Here is an 18,901-nt window from a genome sequence, read left to right as displayed (position 1 = left end):
TACCACCTCCTTCTATCACGTGCTGCCCCACGAGCCTTTTGTGTCAGCCCTGGGCTTCTGACCAGCATGCACTAATAACCAGTGGCTGCCAACTTCACAGGAGTCCAGCCCCAGCAGAGCGCCCGCCGGCTTCGCAGGAGAACTAAGGCACTGAGGGCCGAGGAAGCTCAAGACATGCCTCAGCCAGACCAGCCTCCACTGTCCAGAGACGGAAACTCATGGACATCAGCACCTCTCCAGGGCCTATGCATCCTAAGAGGAGGCCCAGCAGGAAGGACAGAGGGTGACACAGCGAAGCTCCTCCCTCCCCGCAGGCCCTCTGCTTGGGGCTTTGGCCAACATGCCCAGGACACGGGCACACTGTACCTGCTGCCGCTCCACGGGGGTCAGGGTAGGCGAGAGGCCAGCCGGCCTCGTGGCGTCCACACTATTCTTGGTCAGGGCAAGGGGCTGCTCCATGCTGAGGCTGGGGATGGATGTGTAGAGGTGGCTGCCATGCAGGCTCACGGTGGGGGCCACGGCACGCTCAATGGGGCTGCGGCTCCGCTCCCGGGGGTCTTTTCTGCAGTCTCCATTGGTCGTCTTCCTGAAAAAGAAGAGCGAGCACTCAGATGGGGTGGGCTGGCGCTCTCCAAATGGCAAAGGGACGCTGAATGAAGGTGAGCCACATCCTTCCCATGGACTCTGTTTTTTTACCTGAGAGCTGGTGACAGACCTGGCAGGTGAGCTGGCCACCTGAGCTGCATCCCAAGCCCCCAGGCACCGCCAGAAGCCACCCACTCCCCTGCTCATCTGCACAGTGAATTCCACATGCTCAGAGATGGACAGCTAGCCTGTGGGTCTCCAAGGACCTGCCATTTAGGCAGGATGACAGAGATCCAAAGTGACCCAGTGCTCGCTATGGGTCCTGGACCTCCCCAGGCATCGGCTCATGCCATCTTCCCAGCAGCCCTAGGCAGGAGATGCCACAGCCACCTGCTCCTGACAGAAAGCAGAAGAGTTGAGTGACTGGCCCAGGTCACTGGCTAGGAAGTGGCGGCATCTGCATTCGCTCAGCCCAGCATGGACAGCGGAAGCCTCCAGCAGGAGCATCGGCTTGGGCAAGTGCAGTGCTCACTGTGGCCTGGAGCACAGGTAGCACTTGGAATGCTCCATGGGCCACGGCGGGGGTTGTCTACCAGGGGTGACAGCCCCCGTCCTTCCATCTCACCCGTGATAGCCTCTGCATCTTCTGCCACCACAGAGGTTCTCGGGTTTTTTCCTCCCATAACAAGCAAGTCTTAAAAATATGGAAGATGAGTTCTGAGACTTTTCTTTAAGATACAGACTATTCTGGGAGTCTCATCCTTTGGCCTCCAGAGGACCTGGATCTAGGAGAGGCTTGTGCCGGCGGACCCTGAGGAGGCAGTGGTGGCCACCTCCAGGACTGGCTGGGCGTGATGCGGTGAACTTGGGGACTCTCTGGCCACAGGGGCAAGTCTTTTCTAAATACCGGACTAACCTGCAGTTCTAAGAAACGATCCCATGGACCCTGTGCCCCTCTCCCTCCAAGGGTGACCTTATGACCTACACTATCTGACAACCCACTTTCTTCAGATTTCCTGTCATTTTGGGGGAGGGGTGGGGGTGCGCTCCAGAGGATTGAACTCCGTCACTCGACCACTGAGCCACATCCCCATTTTGTATTTTATTTAGAGACAGTGCTGAATTGCTGAGGATCTCACTAAATTACTGAGGCTGGCTTTGAACTTGAAATCCTCCTGTCTCAGCCTCCCAAGCCACTGGGGTTACAGGAGTGCGCCACCACGCTTGGCACTCGATTCTATCAGACTGCGTCAAGCCCTGCCCTAGGGCTCGGAGCAGCTCCATTTCCCATCCTTACTCAGCTCTGCCTGCAGACTTGCTTGTGTTGGTCCCCCTACTGCCTGCGCATGGCACACACACCCTGACCTTTTGTGAGGAAGTGAGACAGTGCACAGATGACTTGGCAAGAAATAAAAGGTAGGGCGTCCACAGCACCCAGATGGATTATGCATCTCTGTCAGGAAGCTCATGGGGGGGGCGGTGCAGTAGCATGAGCACCGATGCGGCCTCAAGGACTCCAGAGCAAGCCTTGGTTCTGCGCATCCTGCTGCCCCACCTCTCCAGGACCCCAGCACACTCACCCAGGGGGCCAGTTTAGATAACATGTCCCACACGTGTCCTGGCAATTTTCAAAGAACTCCAACACTCCCCCTCACACCAAAACAACACAACCAACTCCACAGTGAGAGCAGCCCGTCTGTAACGCCACCCTCCCATGATGACTGAGAGGACGCTGCTTGTTCCATGATGAGCACCTTCGGGGTTCAGCTCCCCAAAAGCGAGACCGCTGGACTAGAAGTCTGACGAGGTGCCCCTGGACAGACCTCAGCCCAGGAAGCCTGAGATGTTGCTTTTACTTAAATGGGTGCTGACGCTTCAATGGCCAGCGCGTCGGTGTTCCTCCTCCCATCTCCGTGTGGAGAAGCTAGGAAACTGCTCTCCTGGCTCCCACCAGACAACGAGCCCTGCCAACTGGGGAAGAGGCTCGGGAAATTCTCTGCTGGAATCTGCCTCTGTGGGAAGTAGGCTGTTTTTGCAACCAACATTAGCTGAACTCCTTCCTAGTTTGTGGCAGTTACAGAAAGTAAAGCCCAGCCCTGCCTTCTAGGGGCTTCTTCTCCAGAAGGGACAGAAAAGCCCCAGAGGGGCTGCATCTCAGAATGGACCCCTCTGGCAGTGGGGGAGGGCTGAGGAAGCCCAGGGATGAAGACTGGCCTCCAGGGACAAGCTCAGACAGCATCTCCATATCCCCCAAGGTCAGGGTCACCAGTCCACAGGGCATCCTCCATCCCTCTCACAGCCAGAGGCATTAATACCAGCAAAGCTCAGCCCCAGGCATCCAACCCTGATGGTGAAAACCACATCACCAAGGAAAGGGACGCCTACAGAGGGCAAAGCACTGTCCAAGGTCACCCAGCTAACAGGACAGAGGCGAGGCTGGGACAATGGCACCTGCGCTCCAGTGCCCAAGGTTGGGGGAGAAGAGGCCCACTCACCTGCCAGCAAAAACTGTCCTCTAGGGTACCACGGATCCCACACTGGGGAGCACAGAAAGAAAAGGTCCAAGGACTTTGCAGATAATTTTAGTAAAATTATACATTACTCACATTTCCAGCTCATTTCCCTGGTTCCGGAGCTTAAAGACAGACATTGTTTTCCACATCCCCCTCCCCCTCCGTGAATCATACCCAGACCCCGCCAAGTCCCAGAGTCATGCGCTCTCTGGACGGGACAGGATGGCGGCCCCAAACCACACGCATCCTGCCCAGGAGATGCAAGTTGCCTCTGTTCTCTAGGGTTAAAGACCAAGTTGGGCAACGAAACCCTGCCCTGACCCTGGAGGCCTTGAGGCCTCATCGGTGCCACCGAGGCTTAGGGTGCCCTGGCCACCACCCTGGGAGGGCATCTCCTGACCAACTGTTTTAGGAGAGGGCAGTTTTCATACTTGCGTCCTAGACCGTTGTAGGGGGATGGACCGCCCACTCCCCTACCCTCTTGGAGCTCAGAAGCCAAACTGCCCACAGCATCTGGGGAAAAGCAATCTAGATGCCAAGTGAAACGGTAAGAAAGCCCCCAGCGGGAAGCGTGCTGCTCGGAGCACAAACCCTCAGGATGGGGGGCTCCACCTTCCCTTAGGCCTCCGCCGAGTCCCACTGAGGACGATGGCTAGAACCTGGGTCTGAATTCTTATGGCCAAGAAGAGGATATGGACAGAAGACATTTTTATTCATGCTTTTGAAGAAATATTCTGGGGATCCTCTGTGCCATCCTGTCCAGGCTCCCCACAACACACAGATCTTCCTAGAGGTGACAGAGGGGTCCTTCCCAACGCCAGGGGTCGACCATGGGCCTCTGGGCCAAAACCACCACACGGTGGGTGTGGACAGAGACAAAGTAGGGAGCCTTGGGCATCGGGTCGGGCCCAGCCAGAGCCCTCTCCTCCTCTCCCTCACTACCTGTATCTGTCCTCTGGGAGCCTCAAGGACACAGTTCAACACTTGATAGTTCTTTTTCGTGGGTGCTGGGGGTGAACCCGAGTCTGGCAAGTGTGAGGCAAGCTCTCCACCAGGATCCCCGCCCCTGAGGGCCAAAAAGCACAGGCTTCCTTAACCTTATAAAGTTTCCTCAGCAAATGAAAGGTCAAGTGTGTGCGGGGATGTTTATACAGTTAACATTTGTTTTAAGTTTCTGGAAGTGGGGTACTGGGGGTTGAATCCAGGGTGCTCTGAGCCACATCTCCAGTCCTTTTGGATTTTTGTGACAGGGTCTGGCTAAGTTGCTGAGCTGGCCTTGATCTTGAGGACCTTGGCCTCAGCCCCTTAAGCTACTGCTGCACCTGGCTGAGAAGTCTTTTCTCTGGGAATTTAAGGAACATTTAAGTCCTGGGCACAGACAGTGCAAAATGTTTTCGCTCTCCCAAAAGTTGCCAGCTTGTCCAAGTCCCCCAAAGAGGAAGGAAGCCTTGGGCCAACTCTTCTCTCCTGAATAAAGAAGTCATAGCCTTCCAGCCAGGCGCAGAGGCCCCTGGGCGTGTCCCCACGACATCCTGGTCAGGTTTTGTCACTGCTCTGCTCTGATTTTAGATGGGAAGGGGCAGGGGCTGGGTCAGGAAGATGTTTGCACAGGGGTGGTGAAAGGTGGGGCAGACACCCTCCCGGGGAGGGGCAAGAGGTGCAGTCACAGGCAGGAAAAGGCTGGGAAATACTGGCATTCAGACTGTCCCCTAAACGCCGTGTTAACCCTGCTTCCGTCCTGTTGTCCTCTGCAGGGACACAGCCAGGGATTTGGCCCATCCATAGCTTTGCATCCCCTAATAATCCAGAAGGAAACCATGCTCCTCCCTCCATTTAAAGTCAAGGGAGCCAAACCCCAGAGCGAGTGCCACCCAAGCTGGTGAGAGTGCCCCCCCCTCCTGATTTCCCCATCAACTCCAAACAGATCAGCATCTCTTTTTGCTTGCTCAGATTTCACACATCAACCCTGGAGAGTTATCGGCACACGCCTCATCCACTCTACTGCAGCCCCGGCGAAAAGCATGTCCCACCGGAACTCTGCCTTAGAGAGCCCAGTGCTAGAGTTAGAGCTTCCCTGTCGAGTACATTATTGATGCAGGTGGACAGTTGTTGTCTGCCTAGTGCTGCATGCCCAGTCACGAGCTCAAGTCCTATTACCTTCCCCCATAACACTGCAAAGTGAGGCTCGTTCCCATTTTATAGATAAGTAAATTGAGCTTCAGAGGTTAAGCCACTTGTCAAAGGTAACCTGACCAGTGCAGGGATTCTGATTTGAATCTGGCTCTAAAAATTTTACCTTTCCAGAGAGACAGCGATCTTAGAAGAATGTAGAATGGTTAGTAACTTTGAATTTCCTGTAATTTCTGCTATGAGTTGAGTTCAGTCTTCCCCCAAAGTTACTGACTTCCTAACTCTAAGTATCTATTAGTGTGAACTTGTTTAGAAATAGGGTCTTTAAGATGATGAAAACAGGGCTGGGGCTGTAGCTCAGTGGCAGAGCGCTTGCCTAGCTTGCGGGAGGCACTGGGTTCCATCCCCAGCACCACATAAAAATAAGCACACAACCATGTTTCAGTCAACAATGGTTCCCGTGTGTGACGGTGGTCCCAGAGGGTCATAATGGAAGATCCCTTTGCTTGGGGACGTGCTGATGCTGATGTCAGTCAGCGCAGGGCACCAGCTCTTGTATTAAATGATACACACTGTGCGGAACACTTGACCATCATCGATGACTGTGGCTGCTTTATGGAGTTATTAAACCATACTTTTTAAACATTCATCAGAATACTCCAAAAAAAAGGATAGCTAACAGCAGGCCTGTCATCCCAGCTACTTGGGAGGTAGGAGGGTGGCTCGCGCCCAGGCAATACAGTATCAAAGAAATAATTTTTAAAAAGCAAAAAAAAAAAAAAAAAAATTAACAGAAAATATTCTTACCTGCCAGCTGTAATGTATTCGTTCTAACCTAAATTTTAAAAATTTTATGGAAGTTTAATTGTGAGCTTACTGTGACACTTAAAGAAAAAAGTGAATCAACTTCAGCGCGCACATCGCCACTGCCTCCCAGGACTGCAAGCTCCGTTGGGGGGGGGGGGGGCGCCTGGCGGGTGCACTGTCCTGATCTCACACCACACTTTATGTCCCTTTTCTATGTTTAGATACATGGATGCCACTGCTGCCTCGGTGTTCAGTGCTGTCCCTGCCTAGGAGCAGCAGCCCGCGCCATGTAGCTGCATCTTGGGGGCCTGTGTCCTGGTGGCCCTAGCAAACTCAGTTTCCAGGCCTCCCCCCTTCATCTTTGGACATTTTCTACACTCAGGTTTCTTCTTGCTTTATCTGTAGTTACATCTCAAGTTGTTTTTTTTTTTTTTTTAAAGCTTTCTTAGGACCTTTGAAAAACAGGTCCCAATGGTCCTCTGGCCCTCAGGTCATGCGCACCTGTCCTTCTGAGCTACATTTCACAAATACCAAGAAATGACTACAGACCCGAACCTGCCTGAGAGGCACTGCCCCAGGGGCGGATCAGGAAGACAGGAAGAGAAGCTGGTCAGGTTTCCACCCAAAGCCTTTTTTTTTTTTAAAAAAAAAGCTTAGCAAATGCTCTGCACTAACACTAGAATGAAGGAAGCCACCGTCTTTTCATTTCCCTGCGTTGATGGCAGACATCCCTGAGGCCAGGGCCGGGGCGCATCAGCACCCATGCCAGTCCTGCAAGGTGCCATCACCCCCACCACTTGGTGCCAAGAGATGTAGGATCTGCCTGGGGTCACACAATGGGCAGAGCAGGGTCGCCGGTCAGGGCTGCCATCTACCCTCTGCCACCTCTACCTGCAGGGTTCCCAGGACAGCTCCCTGCCAAGGCGCCAGAGAAAGGCACCACCACTGGAGAGCCCGTGCCCTTGTTGACTTGGCTCTGACCAGTGGTGTCCAAGTCCACATGCTCTCAAGGGGGGCAGTCACTGGACAAGCATGACCGCCCACCCCCTGCCACTCAAAGTCACATGATTCTCTGTGATGCCCTCTCATGGCGCCTGTGCAGAGTTCCTCCTTGAGGGAGCAGGGCTCCTCACCCCTTGAGCGCCACGCTCTGCAGCCCTATGTGAGAGATCGGGGACACTCAGGACACCTGGCTAATGGAGCCACCATGCCAGGAAGCTCAAGTGGAAGCCTAAAGAGATAAAACCAACATAAAAATGACTTTAGCTAGAAACCTCTGTGAACACTTCGGTGATACAATCTTTATCGTGAACGTCATTTTCAGGGGTGCGGCAGGCAGCTTCCAGGACAGGCTCGATGGCTGCGCACTCTGGGTCTCAGGTGAGGCCAACCCCTGCCAGTCTCCCACCTGAATGCCAGTACTGAGCGATCTGATTTGCTTGGGGAAACGGATGGGCTTTCTAGGCCCTCCACCTTGGGAGCCGCAGCAGGGCCCAGCTCCTACAGACCGCCCAGGCTGCGAGCCCCGTGGCTGCAGGCTCCACTCTTCCTAATCAGGTACCAGTTTTCTTTGACTAGAACTGCCTGCCCGGGACGAGACTGGGGATCTACAGTTTGATAACAGGGCAGCCCTGAGCCCATGACTGGTAACGAGTTTTGCCCACCCTCAAAAGCAGAGGGTTGCCACCCGTGGGCCACAGAGACACCATCCAAACAGGGCGGGATCCACGCACAGGCCTTGTTTACAGACTCCACAGATCACATGCTCCACACGGGGACAAGAGTTTCCAAATGAAGAAGTTGCTGAGACTAAGAAAATATAAATTAAAATCCTTCCTGCTACTAAATTTGTAGTAGTTTTTGTCATTGTGTATTCTCTCAATGAATTTTTTTTTTTTCCCCTAATACAATCACCATCATGTTTTTGGCAATGTGCAAGGTCCTTGTTCCACAAGGGGACGGGAAACGTCATGTCTCTCCTTCTGGAACTAAGCTGCAATTTGTGATGAAGTTGATGGAAACCTCGAACAGTCACCTGTCTGCATAGCTACAAAGGCGTCAACGTGGTGCTGTTTTGCTTTGCTGCCCCTTAGGGATGACTTGGCGGCTAGGGCGAGGACTAGAGAAGGGGAACATGACCACTCAGACCGTCCGTGCTGGCCTCCTGCCTGCGGTCTACCCAGCCCGCAGATCCCACCTTCCTCATGCTGGAAGTGGGACCCACTGCTTCAGGCACCCACCTCGGCAAGGGACAGGGCTGAGGCCACCCACGCCTGGGAGCAAGGACACATTCCCTCAGAAGCAACAGGAAAAGCAACTCCACGCAAGGAGCTACTCGCAGTTCCCATCCGTCAGTCTAGAACGGCGCCTGGCACCCAGTTGTATGAAGCATGAATCAACCAAAAAGCATTAAGATTCCTAGGGACCAAGAAATCTGAGAAAGACCAAGCTCCTGAAGCCAGTCAGCCAGAGCAGCATGGGCTCCAGGTCCCAGGAACCCAAGGACACCTGGTGAGCCAAACCCAGAACCCCATCACCGCCACACCCTCCTCCCAGATGGCACCCGCCACCTGCCGTAACTCCCTTCAGACCCTCCTAAGGCCCACTCTTGAGTTTTTGTGCCACATACTGCACCCAACTCCTGCAAAATAGTATGAAACTGAAGAAATTGGATGCTTCATGGCACAATGGTTGTGGACAGAAACAGGGACGCAGAACGACAGCCATCCTGGAGGAGGGCCACACAGCTTCTCAGGCACTGCCAGGAACGTCCACTTATGTCCTTCCTTGGCAATTCGCCCCACTACCCACAGCGTCCACGCCACTGCTTCATGCGGATGACACGCGCCTTGCAACGCTACTCTGTGGCCCAGCTCTGCCTTTCGGAAAGTCAGTGAATTCCATTCTTTCAGCTACCAGAAAACCTCTTCTACCCCTCAGCCTTGCCACACCCGGAATTCCCTGCCCCCAAACAAGAATTGCTTCAAATTATCCTAACACCAGACCCCCTGTCCACCCGCTCTGCAGTGGCACGTCCACCTTTGAGGGTGGTACCTGGAGCCAGACCCCACACCTACCGTGGGAACAGAGCCCACAGGATCGGATCGATTCCTTCAACCAGGGCAGCAAATCTCAGAACCAACTAAGGCCGACAAAGCTTGAGCATCAGGACCACTCCAAGGTCAGTAGTCCTGAGGACTGCACTTCTGCAATCATGTGACACTAAGTATATGGTCACCTCAAGTCCTCGTAGTCCCCACCCCTTTAATTTAGCTTCATTTGTGACTCTGTCTAGGCTGTGGGCAGGATCCCCTGAGCTCCCACACGTCTGCATCACATGTGCGTGTAGCCAGAGACGAGCAGGCACCCCTTCCTGTGCCGTCTGGATTGTGCCCCCACCACCACCACCCCCCCCAAGTCCAGGACCAAGGGAGGCAGCGACCATCTCCAAATTATTCTGTGGACTTTTTCCTCTGATACAGTATTTATTCAGCACTAAAGAAAAAATAGAAATCTGGGTTTTCTTTTAAAGTCACCCTCCTGCCCTGGCCAACTTCAGACACTGCAAGTCAACCACTAAAGTACTGTACAGTTGTGCTAGATTTAAGTATTGAGTTTATAAAGTATTAAGCATACATCTAACAAAAAATCTGCAGGCATCACCATAGATCCTGGGGACTGAGCCCAGGAGCACTCTTTTTACCTCTGAGCTCCATCCCTAGTCATTTTTATTTTTTGAGACAGAGCCTTGTGAAGTTGCTGAGGTTGGCCTGGAACTCGCGATTCTCCTGCCTCAGTGTTCTGGCCACTGGGCCCTGAAGAAGAGAGCTGAGCCTTTTGTGTTTCAAGCTACTTGAGTCTCCTCCACTAGATCCCTCCTCCCAGCTGAGCATGGAAAATAAGGGATTAACACGTGACAGATTTTAACATCCATTCCAGGGAACGGAAGTAGACCATTAGTCGTTGGTTCTGAATATTTGATTCTGTACTGTGGTACGGTAGACATAATATTCACCATTTTAGTGTGTTGTTCACTGTTGTACAAACCACGAGTATATCATCCATCTCCAGATCTTTTTCATCTTCCCAAAGTGAAACTCTGCCCTCTGTCCCCATTGAACGTTAAGTCCCCACTCCTCCTTCCCTAGCCCCTGGCTACCATTTCTGTCTCTTGGAATTTTACTTCTCTAGGGACCTTTTTTTTGCAGGGCTGGAGATCAAGACCAGGGTCTTGCACATGCCACGCCAGTGCTCCACCATTGAGGTCTACTGCACCCCTCTCCCCCTACCCTGGAGCTGGGGACCAAAGCCAGGGTGTCGTGCATGCTGGGCCACCACTCTATCACAGAGCCCTGTCCCCAGCTCAGCATTTGTCTTTTCGTGACTATTCCACAGTCCACACACCCTCAAGGTTCATCTACATAGTAGCAGGTGTCAGAGTTTCCTTTCTTTTTGAGGCTGCATGACATTTTATAGTGTGGACAGGCCCCACCTTGTTCAAGCAGTCAGTGAAAGGCTCTTGGGCTATTTCTCTCGGCCACCATAATGCTGCTGTGAGCAGAGGGATACAGATACCAGAGTCCCTGAATCGCTGGGTCACGTGGTAACGCCATGTTTAGCATTCCGCCCTCAGCAGCTCTGACAAGGCACTAGCAGAACAGGAGGCTGGAACAACCGGGTGTCTTATCTTCATACTTGCCCTCGATACCAGAGAATACTACAAGGTTCCCCTAAGCATGGGTCCCCACGAGAGCAGCAGAAGTCATGACCTTTTTAAACAACCCCAAAGGACCCCCCAGCAGGGCTCACGAGTAATGTACTCATTGACATAAAAATGGAGTGGACAAGAAGATCCTCCACCAGGCTCACCAAAGTCAGCCAACCCGGCCCACCCGGGGCTTTGCCATCGATGGTGCTGTGACCAACAGCCAGCACTCGGGACACTCAAAAGCCACATATTTGCGGTTCTTGATTCTCACTATGAGCCTTTAAAAATGACTTCCGTCCGCGGGTGGCTGATGTTCACAACAGTAATGGCTGCCACTTGTAGGACATCAGCGGTGCTCCACACCCCACCATCCTCAGCGGGCTCCCTAGGACCTACGCCTTCTCTGCAAGGCCACGGTGGCTGCAGCGGGTGCACCTGGACCCTGGCTTTCCAGCCCCAGCCCTCGCCCTCCGCCCTGAGCTCGCCTCCTTTCAGAACAAGGGCAGGGAGAGGCTGCTGGAGCCATTTCACTGAGGGCTGTGGCCTCTGAGGGGCCTGCGCTCTACTCGGGGAGGAAGCCCGTGGGCAGGGGTCAAATGGCCGAGGCCAGAACCTCCAGACTCCAAGTGCAGACAGTGGTTGGATTTCCTTGCCATTTTCTGGAAGAATAAATGTTAGCCCTGGAGCACAGCCCTCCTGGGGGCGCTCCTGGCAGCCGGACGAGTAGGAAGGAAAAGTCCCCCGTCCTGCGGCATCACAGGCAGCCGCTCCAACTGCGCCCCCTTGTCTGGGGCTGTCATGTGACAGGAGGCAGCCAATCCTCAGCTGCACCTGAAACTTGGTGACTTCCACCCACTAAGGAAACAGCCCACGGAGCAGCGGGTGTTGGCCTTCCCGGCGCCCCCTCGGCAGGCAGGTCTGTGATCAGGAAGGGGCTGGCCAGGGGGCAGAGGAGGACAGAAGGAAGACCACGCTGTCCCTCCGAGCACGGGCGGCTCTGCTCCCAGCACTTGCTGCCTCCCATTTTAAATTAATTACAGCTGAAAATACAGGGTTGCCATCTGGTTTGGAAAAGCAAGGAAAGGGGAATAAAATGAAAGGGCTTGGGTACTAACCTCACTTTAATCATTGCCAAAGAGCATGAAGACAGCGCCGTCCTCCCACAGAGGCCTCGGGCCTCGCAGACTTGGCAGGCAGGCCCCGTGCAGAGGCGCCGCCAGAATAAGAGTCCCCGAGCAGGGTGCGAGCCCAGGGCCGCCCGCCCCGCGTCGCGAGGGAGGTGTCCTGGGGGCCCCGGGACAGGGTGGCAGCTCTCGGGAGGGGCTATTTACCACCCAGAGCATCTTGCCAAAACGTGACACGCATCATTACAGTTCCATATTGTGAGAAAACAGACCTGCTGTCAGGAGAGAGCAAGCGATTTCCTCTTTCTTTGTCTCTCCCTTTTCCATAACATGAGCCTTTTATAAAACTCTAAAAGGAGGCGAAACAAAACACAGGAGAGGAAGTGGCTGCAGAAGTGAGCCAGCCCAGGGAAAGAGGTGCAGGCGACGCTGGGGCACCTCTGCAGCTGGCCCAGGGCAGGAATGTCAACCGCCCCCCCACACACCATGGGTCCTCTGTGCAGCCCCAGCCAGTCCAGGTGGTGGATGGGAGGAAGCAGCTTCCCTCTGCTCTCTGCCCGCAGGAGGACACTGGGTGACAGGCTCTTCTGTTGGGACAGTGAGAAACGCTGACTGACTGCGGGCATCTGAAGTTGAAGCTGCCGACGCCATCCTAGGACGGTCTGGATGGGCTGCAGGTGGGTGCAAAGACTGCCCAGGACAGACTCCTGAAGCACAGGCCCCCGAGGAGGGCGGAGCACCAGGTAGACTCTGCCCACTCCCTGGGTCCCCCAGCCCCAGGTGAGTTCTGCAAACTACAGATGTAGCTGAGCCGCTGCTTTCAGACAGGAACCCTGACTGAAGTCCTGCGGCACGTACCGGAATCAACCCTGATCCACCAGATTCGGGCTTTTATAAACCAGGAGACAGGATAAAAGCAGATTCTAGAACCAGCACTTCTTCCGGGAGAAGCACACTGTCACCCACTGGGTGTCACGAACATGGTCTTCCCAGCCCTGCTCCCACAGGCTGCTGCCCACAGCGCCCAGCTCTCAGGAGCGCACCTTTCTAGCAAGCGCTACGCCTGTCAAGCCACAGGAAACATCTGGTAAAATTGTTGAATAAAAACAGGTTCCTAACAGAACCCGGCAAGAGACCAACGGTAGATACTCAAAGCTCCCCGCGAAATGGCCTTGAGGGGAAAGGGAGAGAAAAGAGCCACCCAGGACACGATCCCTGCCTTCCACCCCAGTTCCACCCTGTTCTCCCATCACCAGGGCAAAGGCCTCTCAGGCCCACTGAAGTCCCTCCTCTACCCAGGGCGACCCCACGTGCTGCACACCTCCTCGCACACCTCTATGCCTTGAACATGGCAGACATTCAGGAAGAGTCTGGATAAAGGAACGAAGTAATATACAAACAATAAGCTGCTTCACGGTGAACAAGCATCAAGCACCTATGATTATTGTATCCTGCCCACGTGTTACCAAGTATCACCCAACACATTCAACCCTTTATAGAACATTTTGGATGGCTTTTCCATTAAAAGATGATACAGTGATGCGACCACATCCAGAAAACCAAAAGTGTGTGTGTGTATTTCCAAAACAGTAAAATTGGAAAGCAAATCACATTATTTTCCTAACACATCTGTCACAGAAATCCTTAATATGAACAGCTGTAACACGTTGACAGAAGACAAAGGTTTAAACTGGATGGTTACAAAAAAATAAATGCATACAGCCGCTGAGGAGGTGAAAAGATCATCCACGTTCCCCAGGAAGACCAAACAACCCCCAGTTAAAAAAAAAAAAATGACAGTTTCCCCCATGAAACTTGCAAAACTTAAATGATAGCAGTCACCTCTGGGATGAGGCGGCCAGAGGCAGGTGCGCACAGTCGCTGGAGGGAATGTTAATCCTCAACCTTCCAGACTCCACGCTGGCAGGATGCACCAGCAGAAATAGAAACATGGATGCCCTGTGACCCAGAAATTCCACTTCCAAAAAAATGGGAAATATGAGCTCTGAGCAAGGATGGAGATGTTCAAAGAACTTCTACAAATGACAGCAAAACCCTGTCAACAGCCCAAATGTCCCCACTTGTTAGCAAGTTCTTTTGGTTACAAAGCAACACAAGGCATGGGTAGTGAGCGTCAGAAGAAAAGGGATTGGCTGCAGGATAACTGGGATATTTCTTGGAAATGAAGAAGAGCCGGACAACCAATCCTAGGGATCTTGGGATGAGCACACGGGGTGCCGCCTCCTCTCACAGCAAGGGGGAGATACCAGGACCCAGGTTCTCCACCCAGCCACCTCCTGGGTCCTACAAGCTACCACCTGCAACCACAGCACCATCAAGGACCTCTTCCCAGCAAGTCCCGACTCCTGCCACCGGACTAGTTACACAGCGAATGTGCTGCTCAAGGGCTGGGGCTGGAGCTCAGTGGTAGGGCACCTGCGTCGCACACATGAGGCACTGGGTTCGATCCTCAGCACCACGTAATAATAATAAAAATAAAGATACCGTGTCCATCTACAACTTAAAAAAAAAAGTTTTTTTAAATGTGCTGCTCAACATTCGAGATTTCGCCTAAAACACACATACATACTTCTGGTCTTGAGTCAAGAGCTATATTTGAACTTCAAATAAATGATTAATCAGAAACTACTGGGCCATCTCCCAGGAAAGCAACCTATTAGGTTTGGTTTTCATTTCTCGGGTCCGGGAAGAAAGAGAAACTTTTTTTTTTTTTTTTTTTAAAGGTCAAAAGCTCAGACTTCACGGCTAGAAACAGATGGATCTTCGAGACAGTGATAAAATTTTCAGGAAGGTGATTAAGGTTATCTTGGAGCAGCGGGAACTGTTCACCTTATTCCATGCACCCTCAGCTAGCCTGGGTCCACGTGACCTCTCTAGGTCAACCGTGTCCCCTCTTTCTGCTCTCCCCTGTCCCACCACCTTTTTCCGTCACATATACAGGGGTCCTGACCCACAAGGTTCAACTTAATAATTTTCCAACCTGACTATGCTGGGGAAGCAACATGCAGTCAGTGCCACACTCTTGAGTCTTGAACTTTGTTCTCCTCCTAAGCCAGGGGACCTGTGGTGCTGTCCACTGGCTGCCCTGCGACCTCTACGGGAAATGGCTGACACTGGGCAGAGCTTCACTGCTGGGCCAGGATGTGCAGGAGTCGGGGACTTCTCAGTTCAGAGCCTGTCATCAGCAGAAGAGCAACTAAACCGCCCAGCACCCAGGGACCCGCAGCCCTCCTGCCCTTGATCTGGCTGGTGCCTGAACAGGACAGTTCACAGGGCGCTAACCCACAGGGGCCATGTCTAGGCACACCACCACCACCCGCCCTTACCACCAAACCCACCAACCCCCTCACCCTACAGTGGGGAAGCCCTTCTAAACAAAAGGTCACTGAGGGCAAAAGTAAATGCACTGAACCCCGAACTACAAAGAACTTATGAGAAAATGTAGGAGAAAGGCCTGAAGAAACCGCCTGGTGCCTTCGGTGTGCATCTTGTCTTGGCTCCCTCAAGAGGCTGAGGCAGGAGGATCTCTTGAGGCCAGGACACAGCAAGGGCCTATCTCAAAAAAATAAAATCTATAAAGGACATCATGGATATGAAGAGGTATTTCACCCTGAGTCACATCGCTGCTCCTGCAAGTGGAGGAAGAGAACAGCGCGGCAGACGGGACCGACAGATGAACTGGAGAGGGATGTGCTGGCGGTCACTGTCCGCAGACCTTCCATATTTCTGTAGGTGTGAAGTGCTGCCCAAATAAAGTGTCTGTGTGGGGAGTGGCGGGGCAAGGACAGTAGGGCGGATCACCACCAGATCCAACTCGGCTTCAAGAGCAGGCCACATGGGACACACTCAGTCACTTTGCTGGAAACCTTGGAGGCTTCTGAGAGCTGCCTCAGGATGGGGGAGGGGGCTGAGCCATGGAGAGACGCGCGCCACACCACCAAGCCACCACCAGCAACGAAAACGCTGGTTCTGAATCAGCCTCGGGATGCAAGTCCAAGGGAGGCTGGGCCACGGGACTGGTTGACCAAGGTACACGAGGGTTGCTCATCACGAGGCCACCTCCAGAGCCTGCCTGATGACCAGGGACGGCAGCGACTTCCATCAGTTACTTTAAGACTGAACCCTGGCTAAGGCGACTTCCCAGGACAGTCCAGGAGGCCGCCTACTGAGAAACAGGACTGTGGGGAGTTTGGACCAGATCACCAAAGGCCACAGAAGAACAGAGACTTGGGTCTTATGTGTAGTCACAAGTCACAGCCACGGCCCGACACGCTCAGCGATATCCTCCACGCGCTCAGGAGAGGCACCAGCAGCCGAGGTACTGTGGCCTCCAGCACCTCCTCCACTGCGCCCTCCCGCCATGATGCTCTGCCTCCCCAGGGCCCAGAGCAAGGGAGGCGGCCATCTCTGGACTCAGACCCCTGAAACCATGAGCCCAGTGCATTTTTCCTCCTCTAAACTGCTCCTCGGGTGTTCTGGTCACAGCAATGGAAAGGCTAGAACCCTCTCCGAGCACCTCCCCACTGGCCCGTTGTCGATGCAGCACTTTGGAGGTGCTGGAGCCGGCGCCAGGCGGAGGGCCCCGGCTAGAGCAGGACCCAGCCCTGGCCCAGGGGAGCTGTGGGGAACAGACAGGGGGCGCAGGATTAGAGCAAAGCGCCACTGTTTTCTACGAAGACATGAAGAACTGCCATTTGCCAAGAGGAGGGAGGAAGGGGGGACAGTAGGAGGGGAAGGGGCAGGTCCCTCAGCTGGGCCTCCGCCGGGGGAGGTGTCTGCTCAGCACTCTCCTGCAGCTCCCTGGGAGCCATGGAAGGATTCCAAGTAGAGAACAACACTTCAGGAACTTTCTCCCGAAGCTGAAGTGCCAGAAAGGAGGGTGCTGCACAGAAATGAGTCCAAACTGTGACCCAGGCTGGTGCCTATGCAGAAAAGGATTAGCAGCCCAGTGACAGGGCGTGACAGTGGGTTAGCTATGGGGACGGGGCAGAGGGAGGAGGCCCCCAAGGAAAACAGGAGAGCTGTGCCGACCCCAAAAACGAGGGACAGAGGCCCAGGGCAGGTACAGAAGACACAGGAGGTCCTCAGGTCAACTCGGACAAACCAGTACTGAGTTTGAGGTACACAGACAACATCTAAAAGGTGGACGGGTCTGTGGGTGTGACGGTCAAGACCTGGCTAAGACCTGGCAATCCTCAATGTACAGTGGTGACTCTAGCATGAGTTTGTAGGTGACACCATCAGAAGGGTCTGTACAGCGAGAAGGACGGAGCCCTGGGGAATGTAACAATGACATGTCACATCCATGTAACATGGTTTCCATGTGGTTTGTCCCCACAAAAACTCATGTTGAAATCTGACTTCCTATATAGCTGGGTTGGGAGGGATTAAGGGTCCTCTCCAGAGACTGGGTTAGTTCTGACTGGGAACGGCTTCACTGTCATGACAGAAATCAGGTCCCCTTCGTCCCCTCTTCTCTTAGGCACACGCCCACTCTCCCTTCTGCTTTTCCCGTGTTATGATGCAGCATGAAGCCCTTGCCAGAAGCAGCACCAATCTTGGACTTCCAGTCTCCAGAACCATGAGCTACATAAACTTTTGGTTATAAATTACCCACTCTCTGTAATTTGGTTACAGCAACGGAAAACAGACTAGGATAATCAATCTGTGAGAAGTGGCCACAGAACTAGAAGGGGAACCAAAGGAAGCAAAAATGGAGAGACTATCGGTTTCAGAGGTCTCAGTCCACGGATGGCCAACTCCATTCCTCAAGGCCCAGGTAAGAGGGCACCAAGGCAGAAGAATGTGGTGCAGAAAAGCTGCTTAGGACATGGCACCAGAAACCAGAAAGATCCGAGAGTCCCCTCACCAGGACAAAATACAAACCCCAAATGCACACCCCAAAGATCCCCCTCCTCCAGCCACTCCCTGCCTGCCTACAGTCACTTAATAACCCAATCATGTCACCTCTGGACTTTCTTGCAGTGTCTCACACGTGAGCTTCTAGGGGACACTTTCTATCTAAACCATAACAATCGCAAACGCAGGGAGAAGTTCCATCACCATTGTTGGTGTGGGTGACGACACCGGACCAGGAGTGGGTGGATATGGAAGAAGTAATCCACTCTCCAGACACAGCCAGAGAGGAGTCGGGATGGAAGGTAATCAGACTTGGGGACGAGGGAAGCACGGTCTCGCATTTCCTCAATGGATTTTACCAAAACCCCCAGCATTAAAGGTGACACTCAACAGTCCCAAATCAAGAAATTATGCCACCGTTTCATTTTAATAGTCAGCTTTAAGGCACCAGAGTTTTGTGAGTCTGAAAATTTATAAGAGACTTTTGAAACCAAATAGAAATGTGTGTGTGTCTCTGGCTCCATGGGATGTTCATAACAGGTCTCACGAAAAGGGATGAAGGCTTGTGTCCTCCAGGGCTCGGCTGCCAGAGCAGACACCACAGCCTGGCGGCCTAGGGAACAGCTGTTTGTTTTCTCATAGTCCGGGAAGCTGGGGTCTAAGCTCGGGGAGCCAGCATGGCCAGTGTCTGGCGAGGGCCACCGCCTGGCTTTCAAAGGTGGCCCCTTCTCACCGTGTCCTCACACGGCAGGAAGACAGCGTGCACGCTCACTGGTGTCTCTTCCTCTAAGGGTGCTGTTCCCGGGACCTCATGGAACCCCATCACCACCCGAAGGCCTCGTCTTCAGAGACATCATGCTGCGGCCAGGGCTTAACAGGCTGTTGCAAGGACACAACTCTGTCCGTTACAGAGCCTGTGGCCAAACACGTTTGAGAAACTGGGCTGAATGACATTTCTGCACATAGGACATAGAAAACCCCACAGCTCACTCCTTGATGGGCCAACTTTGGGGAGCAACGAGGGTTCAGTCTCAGACTTCTAGCGTAACCTGACAAGAGTGCGTCTGTTCCTTCTACTTGACTTTGACCCAGTTTCTGGAGCTGGTTTTTCTCTTTTTTTGGTGGTGCTGGGGAAGGAACCCAGGGCCTCGTGC

General features: G+C 53.4%; 1 protein-coding gene across 3 annotated transcripts in view; it reads right to left on the bottom strand.

The window, feature by feature from the left end:
• The window catches only part of Vgll4 (vestigial like family member 4), a 137,515-nt gene that overhangs the window by 6,358 nt on the left and 112,256 nt on the right, over positions 1-18,901 (bottom strand). For all 3 annotated transcript variants that reach the window (XM_046425739.2, XM_046425740.2, XM_046425738.2), the window contains one exon: positions 367-586. In XM_046425739.2, the coding sequence (XP_046281695.1) occupies positions 367-586 (220 nt within the window). The remainder of the gene's footprint in view (positions 1-366; positions 587-18,901) is intronic.

Source organism: Marmota monax, unplaced genomic scaffold (assembly GCF_021218885.2).
Source record: "Marmota monax isolate L192 unplaced genomic scaffold, Marmota_monax_Labrador192_F-V1.1 WCK01_AAM20220418_F8-fsc00028, whole genome shotgun sequence".
In the NCBI taxonomy this organism is placed as follows: domain Eukaryota; kingdom Metazoa; phylum Chordata; class Mammalia; order Rodentia; family Sciuridae; genus Marmota; species Marmota monax.
This window is presented reverse-complemented; position numbering and strand designations above follow the sequence as displayed.